The following is a 23,504-nucleotide window of genomic DNA, read 5'->3' as shown; positions in this document are numbered from 1 at the left end:
TATAGATCAATTAAACAAATATTTTTATTAAGAGTCAGATGTTTTATCTTTATGTGGTAAATTATCTAATGGAATATCTAATGAATTATCTAAATGTCTATGTCTAGACAAACATATAATGGAAATGTAGGTATTTATCTATTAGATAATTTATCACCTGATTTATCTGGAGATGGAACAACCGGCTCTAAATTTATTTAAAATTTTTCCCCTGTACTGATAATAAATAGACATTTTATTTGTTCATGCCGATATAAATTAAGGTAGAATGCGTGGATATAATCATGAAATTATTCGTCAAATAAAATTATTGGTTGTCTTTGAACGGTAACGATAAGTGGATTTATAATAAAAACCAAAATGTTATTAAAGTCGCGAAATCTCGCTATTGATTTTTCGAATTTAGAGATGTAGTATGAAATTAAAGCCCTAAGCCGCCAGCGAAGATAATTACGTGCAGCTACTATTCACTCGGAACATTAATTTTAATTACCTTGCCCAACTGCGATGTAATACGCGATGGACGTAATGTAACGGATGATCAAAGGGGGATGATTTTACTGCGGGACGGAAGTTCGACATTTTCGTTAGATATTCAGGTGGATTTTTTTTTGTTTTCTATCTCGACAAACGTAATTTCTGCTAAATTGATCGCAAATCTTGAACTAACATGAAAAATATCTCCTTTGTGCAGGTAGCAGCTCCGAGACCGAGGACAGCGAGCAATACGTGCCCGAGTTTCACCAAATGTCAAGTAAGCACATTCTCACACAGATAAATGTCATTCTCCTGCTGAGAAAAGCGATTACACAATTATTAATTTCTCTTTAAGTAACGATTATTCCATGCAAAAAATGTTTTTAACAATAATCTTACAATATATTACACTTAAAATTTTAAAATAGAGGAAAGTTGTTGAATGCGTACCAGTCTTATAAAGCATACTTATTCAATATTTTACATTTTTACTTCGTATAAGCAGCATTTAGTTACAAAAAGAAAGTAAATAAGAAATAAGTAATATAAATAAAAGTTTAACAAATTTTTGTCTTGTTTTGTAAATGTTGTCAGCTTTTTTTTTTAATAAATACATTTGATGTAAATTTTTTATCAACTTATACAACTGCATTGCATAATATATAATTATGCAATTTTATTTTGAATTGGTATTTTCATAAAAGAAGTCTTATTGTAGAAGACTTTACATTCATATATATACAAATTTACAAATTATTATAAAAATTAAATCAATGTTTTTATAAATTCTACCAAGTTTTTTAATTCGTTCCACAAATTTATTATGAAGAAATGATACTAATGTGAGAATGATATGTGATAATAATATAATAAAATTAGTAATTACTATAAATAAGAATGTCAGTTACAAAAAGCCAATTTTATTTCTGTATTCTTATCTTTTCATTATTGATATTTATTAATTATTAAATATTTGATTGTTTTTTCAATAAGTTATTAATAAAATAAATATTAGTTAATATATGATTCCTTATATTTTTAATTACTTAAAAGTACTCGAAAAAGTTTAAGAAACCATGTACGCTTTAGGCAATTGGTTTTTTAAATCATACCTTTCGCAGTATGTCACAGAAAAGCTTATAACAAATTAATTTATTATTACTGAAAGATTTAACACGTAATAATAGATCAATGAAACATCGAGCTACTATTTCGAACTTCGATTTGCATTCAAAACAGCACAAAATGCAAAGTACAATAAAAAAAATAGCTTAAGTGGGACGCATTGGGCAATTCTCCTACATTTACTTGATACAAGTAATGTTTGCTTAAAACAAATTTCTATATACAGAAATATGTACATATATATTTGAATTAAGTAAATGTTACTTATTTCAAATATTTTAAAAATTCATATAACCATTAATCTCTCTTATAAACTTATCATAAACATCAAATTTATTCAAAATATATTCTGAATTCTATGTAACGTATTATTTCAATCAAGAATATTAAGTTAAAACAAAAACTCGATTTACTTATTATTCTGACTTTTTTTCGAATTTTATAATATTCTTCGCAAGAGTATAAATTCTTTTTTCACAGTATATAAAGATAAATTTTTCTAAAATTTGTTTTAAAACATCAAGAAAATATTTTTGTTGAAGATAATTGTTACTTACGAAAAGAAAAAAAGTACACGGAGTACATACTTTTCTTAGCAATAAATTTGATATTTTTCTGTGTGCATTTTAATTACTCGCCTCCGTTCGTAAGCATTCGCGAGTCGTTTGTTAGCTTTACCTGCCATTTAATCTTATCGATCATTGAGGAAAGATAGTGCGCATTAGCTGTATCACGCCGATATACGACGATGTCTGATAATTCGGCCGGATAAATAAATCCGGGATTGGAATCCGTGGGAACAGGATTGCAGGATGTCAATCTCCGCTGAAATCACCGCTGAAATCGTGTACAGTGCCGCGGAAGTGTTTCGCGCGACGCGACGGTTTGGCCTCGAAATTGGTTGGAAAATCTGTTACCGTGCACGCTGTCTGGAGCTCTAGAATCTCCTTCTCGAAGACACACGCCTGAGTCGCGTCTCATCCCGCGATGTCCTCCCTGCAAATTGCTCTGAAAAATAAAGCAAGTTGGAGAATCGAAATCCGTACAGCAACATTCATAAAAATAAAATGAAAAGAATTTTTATGTGTGCGAATAATCACACGCAGAAAATTATACTGAAAAAAAGATATTCTTGATGTGTAAAATATGCAAAAATATATACTATATAAAGCTTAAAATGCACAATTTCTTATAAAACAAATTTATACTTAATTCATTTCTTTATTAATTAAAAAAATATGCCTACTAATAATTAAATCAATTAATAAGAAAATGAGCTGTATTTCATTGAAATGAGATATTTCACAGAATATACATATTTCGTCATCATAATCAAATTTTTCTATAATCAATAAATATTGAAGAAACGTCACAAGTAATTGAATTTTCTTGTGGTGAGAAGAGCCAACTTAATTTTCATTTTTCTTTTTTTAAGTAACGATCATCTTTGCAGAGTATTTTAATCATAATATATTAAAATAATTCTGCACACTAAAAAATGTATACTGTAAATTACTAGAATTAAACATATTACCTATTTCTGATATGACATGAGTTTATATATCCGCAAATCTATTTATCATAAACATCAAATTTATCCAAAATATATTCTAAATTCTAATAATTTATTATTTCAATCGGAAACATTAAGGATATTTTAACTTTACAGTATTAATTGAAAGTTATCAAAATAAAAAAAAACCAAAAGCATCTTAGTTTTTTTTCCTAATTAATGATAAAATTTAATAAACAAATATTTGAATTTGGCTTCAAAACCAAACGCTAAGAAGAGAATAACGAAAAACTTTATAAAAGTTTATACTGCAAAGATTTTGGTTAATTATTCTAATTACAATTTTAGATAAATAACTTTTAAATGCGTAAATTCCATGAATATGCATGAATATTTATTAGAATTTTATTAATGTTTGTAAAAAATTTGATTTTATTTGTAATATTACTGCTATATCAAATTTGCAAATAAGTATTATCAAACGCAATTTTACATAAAAATCAAAAGCAAATAAAAAAATTAAATAAATTTTAAAAAAATTACGCTCAAATTTTACAAATACTTGAATATAAAAATATAACAATCTATTAAATTTAAAAATTGTTGACAATACTTTGAAATGTACACATACATTCTTAAGTTAAAACAAAAATTTGATTTGTACATTGATTAATCATTTTGATAACATTCTAAAAAGTATAATTTTTTTAAATATATGAGTTTTTCTAAAATTTGTGATAAACATATCTTAAAATAATTATCAATAAAATAATCTTTTAAGATCGTCGTTACTTACTAAAAGAAAAAAAAAGTAAATTGAGTAACTACTTTTTGGTAGTATTTTTCTATGTGCAGAACCTCTTTTACTACATAGTGTCCCAAATATATTCAGTGACCATAATGTCTTTTGTTTTAAAGAAGTCTTTATTTCAGGTTGCTGTCCTTCAGGTTTATCTTTTCGAAACTCAATTTTGTCCTTATCTATTGTTCTTTATTTTATTTTCTCCTTTATTTTAAGAGAGGTTCTATTATAATTAGCGTACAAGTGTCTGATGTACTTATGAGTAAATTAAAAAAAAATTGATAAATTTAGTTTAAATTGGTTTAAAAACATGTGACAAGAAAACCCTACAATTTTCAAATTTTTTCAAATTTGTCTTATATTTTTTCGAGGAAAATATGGTCACTGAACATACATGGACACTTATTTCTTCATAATTGTTTTGTATTTTTTTACATATTTTATAATTAATTGTGGGACTTATTTAATATGCTCCTGAAACTTTTGTGCATGAATAATGAGATTGAATAATAGAAAGATTGGCCAATTAACAGATTAAGAATTAAGTTAAAAAGTTAATAACTTTTAATTGTGAACTTAGCAAGAACACTTTTAAAAGATTTTATTTTTAATTTTAACTTTAATTAGTTATTTTTGAAATGCATAAACTTTAATGTATTAACTTTTTTCCTAAGTTTAAAATTTACGTAAAAAAAAATTATAAAAGAAAAATTACATTGCCACATATAACAATATTTCCTTGTTATTTAGTAAACTTAATTTCTAAATAAAATATAAAATTTGATGCATATTCAGAATGTTTTAAATTTAATTTTGAAATAACAACTATTTCTGATAGACTCATATGCGTATAACAACTACTTGCTTGTCTACTGGCCTTTTCAAGTAGTTGTTAATTTTGAAATTTATAAATTTCTTATTTAATATAAATAATACTTTTCAAAATTAGTTTTTCATTTAATTTGATAACGTAACTTTTAATTTCAATTTTTCTTCTTTTTTCTTCTTTGCAACTTAAATATGTATCCATCTTTATTTAAAAAAAAAGATAAATACAAATATATATCTCGTTTAAATCTCATTTGAAAGAAAATTAGTGTTGGTGCAACCGGGTCTTAATATGATTAATTTCATAAGCCATAAATTTTAACTTATTGTTAATTTAGTTTATAAAATATATTAACTTATCTAATCTAAATTGTGAATAACATTAAGATGTAATTATTTTACATCAACAATAAGTTAAATAAAAAATCAAATTTTTTTAGATAAAATTATGCAATAATAAAAATAATAACAAGTCTACAATATTTACAACATTAATATTTTTGAAGTAGTTGATTTCAAATCTGCAATCATTGACTAATGTTAAATGACAGATTTAAAGTGGCTATCTAGAGAAGTCTAATTTCAATAAAAAATAGTACATTTTTTTAAATTTTGATTTTAAATTCGCAATCAACGACCCAAAAATCCTCATATACTAAAATTCAGCAAAATATGAGAAAAATTCAAGAGAAAAGTTGCGCAACAAAGAGGTTAGTTTATCACAAATAACCCGTCCGATTTAACATAACCCTGTAACTGTCGCGCAATCGGCGAGTCAATTAGCGGTAGATTACACAACACCGCACGTGCATGTTTAATTAATCGTCGACACTTTCAGCGCGGGCGTTGCGGTTTTCCCGCTCGGCGACTCGGTCTTTTTGCGCCCGTTCGTGAGTTTCCCAAAATTGCCAACAGCCCCGCGCTCCGCAAGCAGCCGTCCCCACGCCTGGCTAGGGTTGCGTTCGAAAATTGTACTCGTCAGGTAGAGTCACTTTGAGTGACCAATCAAGACGAAGAAATATTAAGATTTCTTCATCCTGATTGGTCACTCAAAGTTACTCTACTCGACGAGTATTTCGAACGCAGCTCAGGGACCGAGCTAGCGCCACTATACTGTTGGAGGGGATGCTTTGCGGGTTGCGGGCCAGAACCGGCAACTCTGCCGCGATCGGCAAATGTTCGCCAAGTACTTATCTTCGCTATTGTAATTCGCGACTGTTCGCGCCGGTGGCCATTACATCGCGAAGTCTCGCGGCCCGGCTCAGCATTGCGGGGCGCAATATCAGTGCTTTATTAAAAACCAGCGAGAAGACGCCTGCGGGGCAGAGTCCTTTTTAGTGAGGAGCGCGCAGAGAGCGGAAAGAATCAACACGAGGCACCTCGGCGATCATCGATATCGGATTACTCGAGTAAGCACTTTATACTAAGCCAGCGGCGATTCGTTCAGTCTTCTTTTTTTTTTTTTACTTCTTGCTTCTCCCCCTCGATCCTTCGTCGACGTCGCGCGCGCTTATTAGCGTCGTTATCGATGTACGCCGCGCCTTTTCCGCGGTTCATTATGATGAACGGAAAATCCGCGCATTCCCGGCTCGCTTTTCGACGCTCGACGTCGAAGCTACGCGAAGCCCGTACAGTTTACATTATTCCGGGGGAGAGACTGTGGGGAGGGGGGGGAGGGAGGCGCAAAATTCGCGACGCACGATACGTGTAATTCAGCGTCGAGCCAGCGTTGAACAAACGTATCGTCGAACATTTCAACCGGGCGGGCAAACACCCAGAGGGAATCGGGGGCTAGCTAATGTCTATATGCGCACCGACGTGCACACACGCGAGCGCCGCGTGCACACACACGCACGCACGCACACACACGCACGCACACATATGTGCGCGCGCGTACGCAATTCCCAGGCCGCGTATCTTCCGCGTAATATTATATGTATGTAGCTCGCGACGCATCTAGGAAGAGAGATACATGCTCGTATGTACTTGAAGACGAGACTTGACGTCTCTAATGTTATAGAACGTGAATCTTCACGTTGTAAAATTTTGCAAGACGTAGCGTCGAGTCGCGTCGAGACAGCGAGCGTGTTGTTTTCCGAGAAATGTTTGAAGTCGCTGCCGCAGTCGACCAACGCTTCGCATTGCTAACTACACACGGTAAACAATAATACGATTACGAACAAGATCGATTTGGAACTCTAGTAGAGATTCCGAAGTCGTGTAATCAAGAAGCAAGCGTTCGACGTAGCGTCGTCTTCAAATAAAGGTATTTCTCATAAATTTAATGGAACATTTATTAACGGAGATTTCAATATTTAATAATTCGAGTCGAAAGGGAAAAAAATATCGAATGAAAATATCTTCAAATAAAAAGATTTGTTTAATATTGCTATCGAAACATGTGTTGTTTACATGATTATTATAATATTGAAATAAAAATATATTTTATTAAATTTCAAGATTCAAATTTTTGGAAGGGTTTTTATTTACACAGGAAGTAGTGATCCTTTAAATAAAATTTATTAATTTTAATTTGATATAAATTTTGTGTAGTTTCTAAGAAAAAAATACTTTCGTTAATAATAATTTTTGAGTTGATAGGAAAAGAATATCGGAAAATGTCTTCATATTAAAAATTAAAATTTTTTAAATGTTATATCAAAATATTCTGCTCTTTGGATAATTATTGCAATATTTAAATGTGTGAAAGCATATTTTGTTATCTATGACTATCAAACTTTTATTAATGAAAATTTTATATTCTAGTAATAAGAATGTTAATATTATATACTCTTAAGTAATAAGAATGTTAATATATTAATTTTAAATTGATATTTATTAATTTTATAGTTTCACCAAAAGAAAAATGTATTCTCAATTATTCACTAATCATTTTCACGACTTGGCATAAAAAAATATTGGATAAAAGAATATCTTTATATTAAAAATTAAAATATTTTAATATTACCAAAACAATTATATTATACTTTTTAAACGACTATTATATAATATTGAAATAAAGTAAAATGTTTTGCTGAAATTGAAGATTGTCAAATTTTTTAAAGATTTCATATTTCTGGTTACATAAGAAACGATGATTATTAAATAGATTATATTAGTGTTTATATATTTTTTTATATAGTTAAATATTTTTATTGTTTATGAAGAATAATTTTTAGTTGAGAGGAAAAATACTGAATGGAAAATGAGTAACAATATTTTTAAATCTAAAGTTTGTAATTTTCAATACTATAATATTATTATCGAATTTTTACTGTTATTGAAATAAGTATATTGTTTAAACGACTATTATAAAGTATTAAAATAAATTAATATTTTGCTAAAACTTAATATTATCAAATTCTTTAAAGATTTTATATTCTTTCTTGCGTAAGAAATCATGCTTTATTAAATGGCATATATTAATGTTAATTTAATACTTTTTATACGATATTTTACTGTTATTGAAACAATTATATTGTGTTCTTTGGGCGACTATTATAGTGTTAAAATAATAAATTAATATTTTGTTAGAATTTAATATTAGCAAATTCTTTAAAGATTTTATATTCTTTCTTGCGTAAGAATCTTTATTGAATAGCATATATTAATTTTAATTTGATACTAATTTTTTTTCTATATCGAGAGTATCGTATATTTTCTATATCGAGTCCATTTTTTCTGCAAAGTATCGCCGCTTTTGGAACAATTTAGAACAAGTCTAGAACAATCTGGAACACCTTTTGGAATTTTGAAATTCGAAAAATGGGGTGCTAACTTCACCCACGTATCGCCGCTCGTCGCTACCGAAAATAATTGTTACAAGATCTCGCGGGCGATACGATGCTGAGATAATTCAATCTACCCTGGCGCACCGACGCGCTTCTTCCTATCAGTAAACTTCCAATGTTTACAAATACAATTATTGCCGGAGGCTTGTGACTTATGCTTCCCACGGCCCCGGGAGTCTGTTTGATTTATCGGGGGTGCAGCCCTCGCCCTCGCGAAAATCGTCGGCACCCCATTAGACCCCACCTTCCCTCTCACGTGTCGCTGCAGCGATGCGTCTTCACTTCCGGTACGACACGCGCCGTTATGTCCTGACGCCCCGCCGTTCTTTCGGCTATGAATCGGTCAAAGAAAACGATCGTCGTCCTGCCACTCTATAAACTATAAACATCAATGATATACGGCGCAAAAAGACCTGTGCTAGATTGTCGTAAAAGTCGGTTCCCTATAGTGACGTATCAACATGAGAATTGCGTGACAGTATGATCCATGGATCGTGATATATACGTTCGTTTCGCTTGCGTAGGTGCAAACGTAAAACAAGAGTCGAGCAATTGCACGAGAAACGGCGACAGTGGCACCTACCATCCTCAGTATCAGTCTAATACGATATCAATTGCGCACGGTCAAAACAGCAACTTCCTCGAAATCAGCTCGGACCGTTGCTTCGGGTAAGTTTGAGAGAAAGCCGATAAAGTTTGGTTTTTTTATCCATATTTTTACAATCAGTATACACTGTTAAATATTAATGTGAAGTTTAAACAATTTCTTGAGTAATATTTAAATAAACTTTTTTTTAACTTTTGTGCGCGTGCATGCGTGTATTGAAATTTATTATTTTAACACATCTTGTAGCAAAGAAAAGGAATTTAAGCTAATCAACATTTTTATGGTTGAATTGCTTAATTGTAGAGAAATTAGCGTTTATATTAACATAACTTAACAGATAAAGAATAAACTAAATTTTGATCATAATTTAATACATTTCTTGTTACATTTAAAAGTTTATTAGTTAAATTAAACGAATACTTATTGAGTAATTATTAAGTTGGTATAATGATAAATTAAACGAATGATTAAAAATGATTGAAAATATATACAATTCGATATTCTGAATTTAACATTAAAAACGATGTCAGTTTAAAAGTGATTTACAATATAACTGCAACAAACGCGAATCTGCAAAATTGTATAAAGCTTGTGTATTATTTGTAGGAATCGAAAGATAAACGGACCAGCTAATAAGAACACGAAGGATGTTGCTGTGAAGGAAGAGCCGACGGATCGAAGCTACGTAGAGCCTCTTCCGATAACTAATATATCATCAGCAACGTCACAGGAGAACGGTAAGGGATTCAGTGATCGCACGTTTAGTTTGTATCGAATATCGAAAGACGGAGAACGTGGCTCGACTTTTATCTCCGCATGAAAATCCATCGCCGTGACAAATCTCAGCATAAAAGGATCCACGTGGCGCTATTCCACCCCATAGAGTCCATAAATAATCGGGGGGGTTACAATGAGGGTACCGCTGTCCATTAATCGAGTCGACTTCCGATTAGCTCTTTGAGGGCTCCACGGCTACATCGATAATGATCGGTCCGCGCCATTGTTAATTGTTCTGCATGTCTTACACAGAAAGAAAAAAACATTCTTATGAGAACTTTTGAGAATATCTTTATTTTCAAAATATAAAATATTGTGAAATGGAATTATATAACGTTTAAGTTGAAAGGAAAAAATATCCGATAGAAAAACAAAATGGTACGTATTCAAAAGCGCTTATAAAGACGTTAGTTCGCTTTTTTGTCACTCTCTTTATTAAACATAAAACAAGGATGAAAAATGATGAAAAAAATGCTCTAACATCTTTATAAGCTCATTCTAAATACGTGGCTTTGTTTTTCTATCAGATTATTTCATTCTTTCTTTTTAACGCATTAATATTATTAAATGATGGAAATATTTTTTTATATTTTTTTATAAAACTATTTTTTTCAAGCGAGCAAATTATATCTGTTTAACGCCAAATAAGGGTCTATGTTGCAAAGTAAAAAATTAGAATTTTTTATTACTACACAGTTGAAAATATGTTGAAACCGGTCCATATTTAAATTTTTTGGTTGAATTTTAGTATAATGTAATTATTATTTGAATATTTTATGTTAAATTGATATTTAATATTTTTTAGCATTAAAATAATTTATGAGCAAATAAATAAATAAGATAAAAATAATGTAGTTTTCAAACATAATATCTGGAATAAATGAATAAAATGTACGTGTTAACATAATAATTTTATTGAAGAAATATTTTTACACTTAGTTTCCGAATTGTATCAAAGTGTTACATTTTTCGGATTAATTTTTTACATCTTGTGTTAACATAAAAATTTTAGTGAATTGTTTGTGACGTGCAATATATGTTAAATTTAACACAAAATTTTCATCTGTGTATCATTATCAAAATAATCATATAGTGTTCTTTAGATAATTGTTGTTGCAATAAAAATATAACAAATATTTTATTAAGATTTAAAATTATTAAATTCTTCAAAAAAAGATTGATTGGCATTAAGTTCTCTGAAGAACACCGTTTAACTGGGCATTGACACGTTTTTGTATCAAAAACAATATACAAAAAAGGACATTGACGCTGTAATACGCACATTGTTTTACTTTGCTCGTGTCAGCGAGATTTTCATGAAACTCATGAAAATAAACAAACTGAAACGATGGACGTATTATTATCAAAGCTCTTTTTGCACATCCTGTTTTAGGCACAGAAATACATCAGTACTAGTTGGTTTATACGTGTGTACACACACACACACACACACACACATATATAAACATTAATTTATATATATATATATATATATATATATATATATAAATTAACGCCGTAATATAAATTACTAATTCGTTACAAAAAAGTAACTGTAACAGTAACACCGTTGTAAGTAACTCGTTACTTCTAATCCCTGATATATATGTATACATATATATATATATATATATATATATATATATATATATATATATCTTGCAATGGTGTTACTGTTACAGTTACTTTTTTTGTAACGAATTAGTAACGGCGTTAATTTTGATTTTTTGTAACTGTAACTATAACGTTACATTCTTTTAGTAACGGTAACGAATTTAATAGTTACTTTTATTGTTACTTTTTAATTTATAATATAATATATAATTTTTAATCTTTATTATTCAATCAATATTTCTAGTTTGTTGTATTATATTATATTTAAGATCGTTTTGAAGAATAGTTCCCAAAAATAAACCAATCACAGAATTGTATTAACATAAAAACGAACTTTACAGATGTCAACTTTTGTTAGAAGTAAATAGTTAATTATTACTGATAAAAATGTAATACTATATAAAGTAAAACATTTTGATGGTTTAATTTTTACATTAGATTACAAAGTAAAACCTTCAGACAAAAGTCAAACTTTTGTGACGTAATTAGTTAACTTCCTATTTAAAATATCGATAAAAAATGTATGTAGTTTATATTTAACAAATTTTATATGAATTTTATTCAGAAAATCCTATATAATTTTTGTAGTTTTATTTATTTTAAAAACTGTAGGTTTAGAATTATATGAAAATTTTTAAACATAATCTACTTTTATTTTAAAATTAAAAAAATAACGATAAAGTAACGAATCGTTACTATTTATGTAACGGTAACGAGTTACTTTTGAGTCAGTAACGAGTAATGGTAACTAGTTACTTTTTTGACTTGGTAACGAGTAACGATAATGAGTTACTTTTAAAAAATAACTTTCCATTCCCTGATATATATATATATATATATATATATATATATATATATATGTATGTATGTATGTATGTATGTATAAACTTTAAAATGTCAACATTCTAATGTAATATAAATAATACTTTTTAAAATAAAATTTTAATTTAACTTAATTTAGTTTAAAAAATATTCACTTTCACTTATTCAACCTTGGCTTTGAGCAGTCAAAAATTGATCAATCAGTCTATTATTTATTTGACTGGAAAAGAGAAAATTTTCTTAAAATTTACCCATGGAATCGGTGGTAATAAAATTTGGTTAAATTACTAAATTATAAATCAATTAAGATTATTAAATTTTACTAAATTATAGTAAAATTGATCAAAGTCTCACGACTACTATGATTTTAAGGGTAAATTGTAGGAAAAATCTCTGTGTACGATAAATAAATCTAAAAATAATCGATATGCAATTAAGTTCGCGAAGAACGATTTTATACTTTAGCGTGTACGAAGATATTTCAAGCCCCTTTTCTTCTGCAATCACGCTCATAAAACGGAGACGTCATGACTCGAGAAAAGCTTCGGATTATCCGCAGGCGTTTTTCCGTGAGAGAAGGGAATCGAGCAAACGGATGAGGAAAGAGAGAGAGAGAGCCGAGGAAGAAAATCTCGAGAGGACAAAAAGCGCGTTCGGTATTACCGATTGCACTCACGCGCCGGGCCGGTTGAAGCGCTCTCGTCACACAAATATCAGCAGGAAATTGGTGGATATTCAAAGCCCACCGGGGGCTGGAACCCGCGTGCGATGGTGCCCCCTGAAATATCGAAAGCCGAGAGCTCGCGCGATATGTATATTAATCGGGCTGTGCTTCTCCCCCCCCCTTCTCTCTCTCTCACACACACACACACACACTCTCGGGGATAGAGCTGCCGCCACCAACCCCCGTCGACGTCGCGGTACCGAAAGAGCCATTCTCGGGCCGTAATCCGGTTACGCTCCAAGTCGCGCACGGGGAATATTGAAAAATTGAGAAGCCCCACGCGCGCGATCGAGGAGAGCGCCGATAAACGTTGTTGCACAGCGACGTTACGACGCATCCAACGACGAGAGAGCAAGAGCCATCGGAAGCGATGCCGAAAACGACGAGGAAGTGACCGCGACCCTTTCCGCTGGACGATGCGCGATGCGTCGATCGCACTGGTGAAAATGATTTTTTCAGACCTTCTCGGAGGACAGATCGACTGACCGACTCACGTACTGATACACGGGACAAACTCGTACCGTATTGTCTCTCGATCAAATCATAACACGGAAAGAGGAATAATACGCGAAGATATGTATATTCGACTATTGTTTGTTAAGTTCATTATCAAACTATATGAGAAGTCACTGCAACTATAATGGATTAATCTTTCTTTCTCTCCAATCTTTAGCTCTTGTCAGAAAATAATACTCCTAGCGTATTTCTATGATGTGTGGTTTTTTTTACAATTTACATAGTTATACGGGACTTACAGTTTATACTCTGGTTTTGAACTGTTAAATTTAGAGTTGGCCTCGTGGCAAGACTACACTCAGTAGTTTGCTATTGTCTTCCAACAGTTAGCGATCGAATAAAATAGTGTTTATAATCAGTCAGATTTAAACCCGGATCTTTGGTACGGAGAAGAGATTTGACGCATAACTCTGCACCACAACCACTGTTTAATAAAATTGGATACACAGAAATTTTGTACCCCAAAAAAATGGTTTTATTGGAATGTCTTGAAAATTTGGTTGGAGATTAATATATATTTTTATTGTACTATTAAAATAATTACGTAAGATACTCACATGAGTATGCGATGAGTAATAAAAATGTAAAAAAAATTCTATATTCAAGCTTAAGTATCTTACCAGAGATGAGCGTTTTACAGTTTTGGAATAGAATTAACAATAACCTATTACGATGGAACGTGAATTAATATATTTAAATTGAAAGAAACGGCTAACTGGTCGAAAGCGAAGTACTCAATAATTTCATAGGTGAATTTATATACAAGTTTCCCCAAACTGCGCGCCGTATATTTGCCGGACTTTAAAACGCAGCTGTTACAGAACCAGAAATGTAATGTCACAAAGTACTATTCAACTTAATAATTTTTGATGTCTACAAGTATCTCTACAATCGCCTGTATCCCGAAAACTAAAGAATTTGTTGCGAAAAATATGAATTGAATGAATAACCTGGCTGAGGTGATATTTTTTGCAATAATTTCTTTACAGTTTTTTTAGGGGGGAAAAGGGTTAATATTTAATAATACGTGATATTATTTAATCTCGTTCAATTTAGAATTGTGTTATGACTGAAAATTAATTTGGCGCGCAGTTCATTGAACTTGAGGAAAGTATATAAAATCACATAGACAATACAAGCACGAAGACCTAGCTACGACTGTAGTAGGCATTCTTGTTCAATTTGTGTTGATACAGCAACGGTCAAAATATCTCTCTCTATTACTTTGAATGAATAACGTTGAAACACAATTTTTAATTTAACAACATAATTATTATTATTAAGTTGAATATAAATGATAACGCAAGACTTTTGTACTGTAAGGAAACTAATATTAGGGTCAAAATAACATTAGTGCATTTAATCAGTTGCCCCATTTATAGTTTTCTTTGAAGTTAAAAAAGCATTACTGAACATATTTTCAATATTGTAGAGCATAGCAATGTAGCTATTTTATGAAGATTCTAATTATACAACATATTAAAAATTGCGAAAGTAAACATTTTGGAAAAATAAATTTTATTCATAAAATTAAATTGTTTCTTTTTTGCATTTAAAGGTTTAGATTCTCAAACTTTTGTGAGATTAAATTGATCCCGTATGATTATAAGGATTGGATATAATTTTATAAGGTCATTATAAATCATTAGTATTTGAATCTTTTAGATTCGAAATTATCGAACAATTCAAATCTTACAGATTTAAATTCGAATCAAATCTTGCTCGATTCGAATCTATTTGTATTTAAATAATTGACACATCTTTACATCCTACATATTTATTTTAATAACAAAAAATATTTTCAGATCTAGCTAAAGTTTTAGATACAAAATTTTTTTAAGATAATTCTTGTTAAAGTTTTCATGTAGAGTTAACATATTTAAGTTAATTTAACACAACGTGATTATATTTTGTGTTAAATTAAAATCCAACATTTCTTAGTGTTGAAATAAAACAATTAAGGGTAAATAACTAAATAACCCAAATAATGTAGTTTTACACCGGAAATTCTAAGAGAAATAAATGAAATGTACGTTTCAATACATTACAAATGTTAATTTTACTACATATATATCCATAGTCTGTTTTCAAATTGAAGTGTTATCGAAGTGTACTACATTTTCTGTGTCAATTTTTTAGAATTTAACAATATTTGTGTTACTTTCTAACATTCCGTTAAATTAACACAAAAATTTGAGTAGATGACCGTTTTGAATATACGACATTATATGTTACTATATTTATGTTAAATTAACACAATCTTTCCAGCGGTATATTAAACGCACACATATCCGGATTATCCGCTTTTTTTTATCGCCTTCAGTAAGCTCCGGAAGATCGGACTTGGGTGTAACGAGATATGTCGACAGAGGAGCTCGACGGAAGGTCAATCGTTTCGCGAACGTAGGACGAATCTCTGACGCGGCGGATCGGAAGGGAGTTGTAAGCTCCGGGGCCAATCTGGCACTCTCTCGAAAAGCGGAGAGAACGAGAGGGCGAATGGAGCGCGCGGCGCGGCGCCAGGAGGGGTTGGCGAAAGGGGTTGACCTCAGCCTGCGAGCCAGAGCGCGCGGGCCAGAGGCTTTGCGGGTGGTTTTAGATTAAAATTAATCGCAAGCTGATGAAACCGGTGGCGATGTACCACCACCGAGGGAGGCCGGAGAAGGGTTGAGAATTCAGGACTGGTCATAGGGGCGGCGGAACACGACGGCCGGTGCGGCGGCTGTGGCAGCCGGGGTGGGCTCAGCGTTCTACGGAAAAGAGGATGGCTTCCACTCTCGTCCACTCTCAGACGAGGAGAAACGCGTTTTGCTGCCGCCGCTCTTCCTCTCTTTTCCGTACCCGCGTTCTCTCTCTCTCTCTCGCTCTTGCTCTCTCGCTTTTTCTCCTCTCTTCTACCTCGCTGATCCTCGAATTCCGGCATAGTGCTCCCGTTAATAATGCAAGCTCTATTTTCCACCCACCTGACGAGCGGCGAAAACCTGACGAGCTCGCCTTGTCCTTTCCCGAGCATATATACGGGAAAATGCTCGTTTTGCGTATTTCCATCGTCGCGCCTGTACGCTTCTCTTTTTCTGCTGCCGTCCGAAATATTTATCGCGACACGTGAATCGAAGATAGGAGCCGTATGGGAATTTCACTCGGCGAATTTCCCGCGCACGCGAATACGAGAGCGGAATAGACCATCGCGACCTGTAATCCACGTAATCCTCTGCTCGTATTAATTAGTGGAACTGTGAAACCAATCGGTATCCATTAACCGGTGATTACTATTCCGCTCTCCGAATTGTTTGTCCCCTCTAAACGAGATCATCTCGATTATCCCATACCTTTTCTAAAATATTTTCCTATCCGATACCGCGCCGATTTGTATATTTTAACGAATTTTTGCGATACGCTTTCACGCAAAATATGCATAATACGATAAAAGCATACGACGCCGGCCGCGCCGTCGCCGCTTCGATCGATAAATTATTATCGAGGTATTTTTACTCAAGAATAAAGGAAATATTTCAGCGCGCAAAACGCGAGACGATTCTTCCATTTGGATAATAAATCGGGTGATCGTAAGTAGATTGCGGGATATCGATACGGGACGATAGGGAATGTATCCTATTATTAACCTAAACTACGTGTAAATAATTAAAACGGCTTAATGGTAGGGAGAATTACGCGAGGAGAAGCACGAGCATAATCCCAGGTGACTTGGTAGTAGGCGGGTAGTATCGCGTATACAGTGTCGAGCCAGTGGATATATAGCGTAACCGAGTTCCTAAAGGATTCGGCTCGCGATTGTGTGTGTGCGTGAATAAAGGAAGACTAATCGGTCTGATTACAAAGCATGAGCTTGCAACCCCTCAACCGGCTCTACCTTTTATGGACGGGACGAGTGGCGGCAACAGCGGGGTGGGTGGCGAGGCGCGTATTTTCGCTACTTGGTTCACAGCCTATTAGATAATGAGCGTTTCAGTGAAGAAAAAAAAACAAAAAACTCCATAATTATTGTCGCTGAAATATTACCACTTGATAGCTCGTACTACGCGATTGAAATTTAATACGAGTCAGCTTGTGAATATTTAAATGGGATTTACTTGTATTAATTCATTACCATAATAAATTAATGATAGAAGCTAATAATAAATAATAAAATCAATAAGAATTATTGGAAATTTCTTTTTAGTTCTTGCTTTAACGAATAAAAAAAGGATTCTCGAAGAGCTACACACTTGCTAAAGACACTGTTAATCTTGCATCGAAAATCTCTGCACTGCACGAGTCATGAAAAAGAGGGAGAGCTTTCGACTTACATTTTCCCCCGGGATCTCTATGGCCTCGCGCTCTTTTCTTTCTTTCGGTAACTTTTGCTGGAATCTACAAGACGCTCGCCGTAGCTTTCGACTTGAAAGCATTGTTTAATTATTCAATTACGCATGCTCAGTCATGCGTGAGTCCAGTGCATTAGTCGTGAGCCTCGCAACTTGCAATGATCCTAGGAAATGTTGGTTCTCGTACAAAAGTAGTCGTTGCTACAATGTTTCGCAAAATAGAGCACGTGTAATATGCAATGTATAATAAAAATACAAAACAAATACTATTCCTTCTATAATATGAAAGCGTTTCGCATACTAGTTGATTCGCTGCAAGTTTCTTGAATTCTTGTTGTTGGCTATACAGAAAAAAATCAGTATTACATCAACGATCGTCAAGTAAAAATATAAAATCTTTAAAAATTTTGGTTATCTTAAACAAACACGACGCGCGACGTATTGACATGAAAAAATATTGTATAGAATCAATGTATCAGTTAATGAACAAGTAAAAACAATTTAACATAATTATATATTTAAGTAAAGAAATGATATTTTAATCAAATCAATATGAAAATCAGATCTAAAAGATATCAATTCGTAATTTATTATTTAAATTATTTTAATATTTTTCATTAAACAGTTAATTATAATGATTATAATTCAGCAATTGGTGCAATAACTGTAATTTTATCTTATAAAATATGTTCATCTTTAATCATTAATAAGTTTTTATGAATCAAGAACAAAAAAAATATTAAATAGAAAATAACCATAATTTCAAATAAAAAAAATTAAAATTTTTATTATCAAATCATTCGTACAATGCTCTTTAAGTGACTGTTGTAACATTGTAATAAAAATATATTTTACTAAAATTTTTTTACTATTACTCCTTTAAGGATTTTATATTCTTGCACATATATGAAAAAATGGTTGATTTAATACTAGTTTGTTTTTTTGTGTATTTACATGTATTTTAATGATCGCGAAAAATACATAAATATAATACCAAATATTATTTAAATATGAATTGTACATAAATAAATTGTATTCTACTTAACCATTGTTTCATATTTAATTGAGGAATTTCGTTCTTACTTACACATAAAAAATTGATAATTTTTGCTTATAAGTTGGATTAAAATTAGATTTAAGTTACAATCTAGTAAGATAAAATTTAGATTGCTCTAAATAACTGAACAATTAAGATTTTGATTATTATTATTATTATGTAGTAATGTACTTTTTCTTTTATAATTTCTTTTTTTTTTGTATAGGTAAATTTCGAATTTTAGGAAAGAAAGTTAATAATTTTATGTTTTAAAAATAATAAGTTACAGTTAACTATTACAAGTTAAGTTGAAAGTTATTTAACTTGAAATTAATTAATTTAAACTTTTAAATTAATTTTTAATTTTTTTTTTAAATTATATTGTTTCTGTTTAAAGCTTATTGCACTTATTGTAGATTGATCCTTAGAATTTACCCTTAAATTATAAATTATAAAAGCAGTAAATTTTTATAAAATTTTTCATACAGAGATAATATTTATTAAATATCAAGGTCAGACGTAAATATATAAATCAACCTCATCTAATTTAAAGTTACGTTATGACGAATGATAGGAATATATGGATCTTGCATCTTCTTACAGCGAGCAGCTTAATTTATCCACAACGTCAACAACAGTACGGGAATGTGACGAGGGATCACAGAGGCTCGTCGCCGCCATCCAGTCGTCCAGCTAGCGCTTCTTCTTCAACTTCCCAATGGCAGTCGACCTTTTCCGTTTCCTCCGAAACTTTTCTGCCGCGACAAGAGAACTGGAATTCTGAAGCTTATGCGAAGAGAAGTGGCACGCCGACTTGGACAGAACTCGGCACGCAACTGGATCCCAGAAGCTCGTCTTGGGATCGGCAAAATGGCTGTTATCAGAAAAAGGGTTCGCCCGTTTCAACCTGGAACCCGGACCACAATAAAAGGCCGTCATCGACGACCGGCGTGTCCGCTTGGAGCGATGTCGCCGTTGGTTATCAGCAACAGCGACGTGGTTCCTTGCAATTGTGGCAATTCCTCGTAGCTTTGCTCGATGATCCCGCGAATGCGCCTTGCATCGCGTGGACCGGACGTGGAATGGAATTCAAGCTGATCGAACCGGAAGAGGTATGTAGAAAATACTTTTGAGAAAAATTTTTTACACGCAAAAAACTTGGAACCATTAGCTACATGTTAAAAGAGATAGTTCGAGTTTTTCTGTTATTGCTAAAAATTGTCTATTATGAAGATAAAATACATTTGCTGCGAGATACAATTTCATTTAACTAAAATTAAAATGTTTAGAAATAATTATCATTTTCTTAGCTATTTGTATTTTTTTAACACACATAACTAATTGTAAAAAAGAGACAGTTTTTCTTTAATATTTTACATGTATAAAAGCATATGGAACCATGCAATTGTTTATACTGCCATGTATATGTGTTTTTGAGATTTTTTGCTATAGCTATAATAATTTAAGAATTAATAAATTGAGCTCCGGCAGTAATAACATTAATTATTTTAAGGACATACTTTAGTTGCTATGGCTATTATAACTTGTTGACTAAAGATCGTTGAAAATTTATTAAGTATCTTGATAAATTTTGGATCTTTTCTGAGTGAAATCTTGGATACATCCATGTTCACAAATTTTATAATTTTTAAGTAACTGAAAATGCGTTAAAATATTTAGAAAATGTTACAAAATTTTACAATATGTCTTATCTATTTTATATATCTTATTATATAATCTCCTGAATTGAATCAATGAAAATATCACTAATTAAACAATGATAAAACCGTAAAAGAATTTCATCGAGTGTTCCAAAATCAAATAATCTTAATTTTGAAATAAACGTGTTTTTTGTATACGTTATATTCTATAACGTTTTCAAACATTCCGACTTATTATTGTCGAGCTTATTGTACATATGTGCTCACACCGTGTATACTTGCCGTGTTTTGGTAGAAAAAAGAGTTGTCTGTCGTCGCGTCTCGTCGAAGAATTTATGATCGCGACCACACTAAGGCATTTTCTCCTAATCTTAGTCATAGCTGTGCTTAACTTCGCGATTCTTTACTTTGTACACACTTTCATTTATATTCACGTTTTATATTTTGCTGTTTTATGTATCGTACAGTGCGTTGCATTGATGCCTGGGGTACCGATTTTAAGGACCACGTTTCTTAATTATTTTTATGTTTGTTCATGACCAAATGCTGCTGTCAATGATCACCGCAGCATTCAGTCATGAACATAAAAATAATCAAGAAAGAAACGTGGTCCCTAAAATCGGTACCCCAGGCATCAATGCAACGCACATATAATTCCTGTTGTGAATAATCAGGTAAATTTCCCAATGATCGAACATATCTCTGTCGAACTCTTATATTGAAACTTATTATTCTAATAATATATTTATAATCTTGAATTTTTAGTAATATTAAATTTAGTTATGTATATATACAATATAATAATTATGTATAATCACAAAATATATTTAAAGGTATTTATAAATAAATAAATAATTAAAAATATAAACATTAATGAAACGTTATAAAAAATAAATTTGTTACAAAATTACAGATTACAGTTTATGTTTTAGTGATGGTATAAATTTTTTTAAAGAAATATATGTTTTATTTAATTTCAACGATATAAGAGCAAGCATTTTGAACATTTTAAAGACTATTTTAAAAATAATTTTAAATTGTCCGGATATTAGTTCATTTAGATAAAAGTTTCCATTTTTGGAATAATTTCAAATTTTTAATTATTTTTGTATGTTAATTATATTTTGTACTTCATATTTTAGATAATTTTGTAATTAAATCCTTCTATATCGTAAATTCTTAGTAATCATGAATCCAAAAATACAATAATCTTTTCTCTGTATCGTTACATGTTCGGTCACTGAATTATCTTTATTTATAATTTATTATTTTAACCTTTTTTTAATTCAATCTTGTTAAATCCTCAACAGAACATTCTGTTCCTTTTATCTTTGTTACTATCGGTAAAATAATTAAGACAGTTTTGTAACAGCCCGACCAGCTCGCATACACTAAAAATTACCTTTTCGCCGACTTTTAATATAAACATACTTTTTTCTTCATCTGTTTTACTGTATATTTCATTGATATTACTAATTTTGTCAATAAAATCTTACTGAATTACACTGTTATACTAATAATTAGGATTGTGTAATAACTAGTTGAAAGTGAAAAGTTAAATAGTAAACTAACGAGAAATGGCAACCGGTTGAAAGTAGTTCTCAATCATTTTCTAGATGAATTTTTATAAACATTTACAAGATTTCCCAAACTACGCACCAAATGTTTTTCCGAACACAGCGGTATTATCATTTTCTGTTAATTTAATTTGTTACACTTCCTGGTCATATTATCTGTTTTAAATAATAAAGTTCAATGATTACTTGTAACTTGACTTGCTAGTGAATTTTAAATGACATAATTTTGAATTAACTTGAACTAGTTATTTTTAAAACAAATTGAAATTAATTATTTTTCCCCAAGTTAAAAATTTACCTAGCTAAAAAAGAAAAAAATATACATTCTTAGATAAGAAATAAAATATTTCTTTGTTACTTAAAATAAATTTAATTTACAGATAAAATATTAAATTTATTTGATAAATTTATATGATTTATATTTATAATTGTTTTGTTAGAGTAAGCTAATGTAAAAAATAATACTTTTCATAATTAATTTAATTTAATTTTAATGTAACTTTAACCTAAGTTAGTTTTGTTCATTGAACTTGTCTGCTTATAACTCAATCACAAAGGGTTACGCATTCACAACTAAGGTATTTGACTGATTAAAACTTTCTTGCGATTTTATGCGATATCAACGTGATTTTAAACTGATTTTGATTGTTTATAAAAAGGTGATTTTGAAAGATTTTATATGATTTCAACTGATTTTATATTTAAGGAGTTACAAACCTTTTTTATGCTGAACAACTAGCAATTTTTGGAAATTTTTTGAAAAGGATAAATAAATTTGATATCTACAAAAAGAATATGTTTGATTGTTAGTATTTAAAGTTATTTTTTAAAAAGATTTTAACGTATTAAAAATAAACTTATTGGTGTTGCTCTCGAGCCGTCCAGCAAAACACTTCCAGTTTTTGCATTCTAATGGTCTGTGAAACAAATGGAAAGAATAAAAATAAATGTAATTTTGATGTTGTCATTAAGACTTATTGAGCCAGTTTTCCAAATTTTGTAAAAAAAAATTGAAAGTTATAGCATTTTGAAGAAAAAATTTGATTTATTGAAAAAATTGATAAATTTTCCACTTTTAAATGTTTATAAAAATTATTATAATTAAAATTTTTTTAAATGGCTTTATAAGTCTCAATATCATTTTACAAGATTATAATTATTTTTTTTTGTTTGTACTACTAAATACTAGGAGTACAAATATGTTTTGCCGGATGGCCCGAGAGTAGCGCCAGTAAAAGTTTATTTTAATATGTATGAAAATTATTTTAAAAAATAATTTTGTATACACTAACAATTAATTAAACATTTT

The 23,504-nt window shown here is 30.9% G+C and overlaps 1 protein-coding gene and 1 long non-coding RNA gene across 3 annotated transcripts in view; one reads left to right on the top strand and one right to left on the bottom strand.

Moving 5' to 3' along the window:
- The window catches only part of LOC105200157 (ETS translocation variant 1), a 39,473-nt gene that overhangs the window by 14,228 nt on the left and 1,741 nt on the right, over positions 1-23,504 (top strand). For both annotated transcript variants that reach the window (XR_005574474.1, XM_026137453.2), the window contains exons 4-7: positions 695-754; positions 9,061-9,205; positions 9,750-9,880; positions 19,561-20,069. Coding sequence is in view for 1 of the 2 variants with exons in the window: in XM_026137453.2 (XP_025993238.1) it covers positions 695-754; positions 9,061-9,205; positions 9,750-9,880; positions 19,561-20,069 (845 nt within the window). In the remaining variant the exon portion in view is untranslated. The remainder of the gene's footprint in view (positions 1-694; positions 755-9,060; positions 9,206-9,749; positions 9,881-19,560; positions 20,070-23,504) is intronic.
- LOC120356823 overlaps positions 145-23,504 on the bottom strand; it is a 24,503-nt gene continuing 1,143 nt past the window's right edge. Inside the window, exons 2-3 of the long non-coding RNA XR_005574478.1 lie at positions 2,281-2,610; positions 145-792 (exon numbers count right to left, since the gene is read on the bottom strand). This is a non-coding gene — a long non-coding RNA (uncharacterized LOC120356823). The remainder of the gene's footprint in view (positions 793-2,280; positions 2,611-23,504) is intronic.

The sequence above is a fragment of the Solenopsis invicta genome, chromosome 4 (assembly GCF_016802725.1).
Source record: "Solenopsis invicta isolate M01_SB chromosome 4, UNIL_Sinv_3.0, whole genome shotgun sequence".
NCBI classification, from domain to species: domain Eukaryota; kingdom Metazoa; phylum Arthropoda; class Insecta; order Hymenoptera; family Formicidae; genus Solenopsis; species Solenopsis invicta.
Note: the sequence above shows the minus strand (reverse complement) of the source record. Positions and strands in the feature narration are given on the sequence as shown.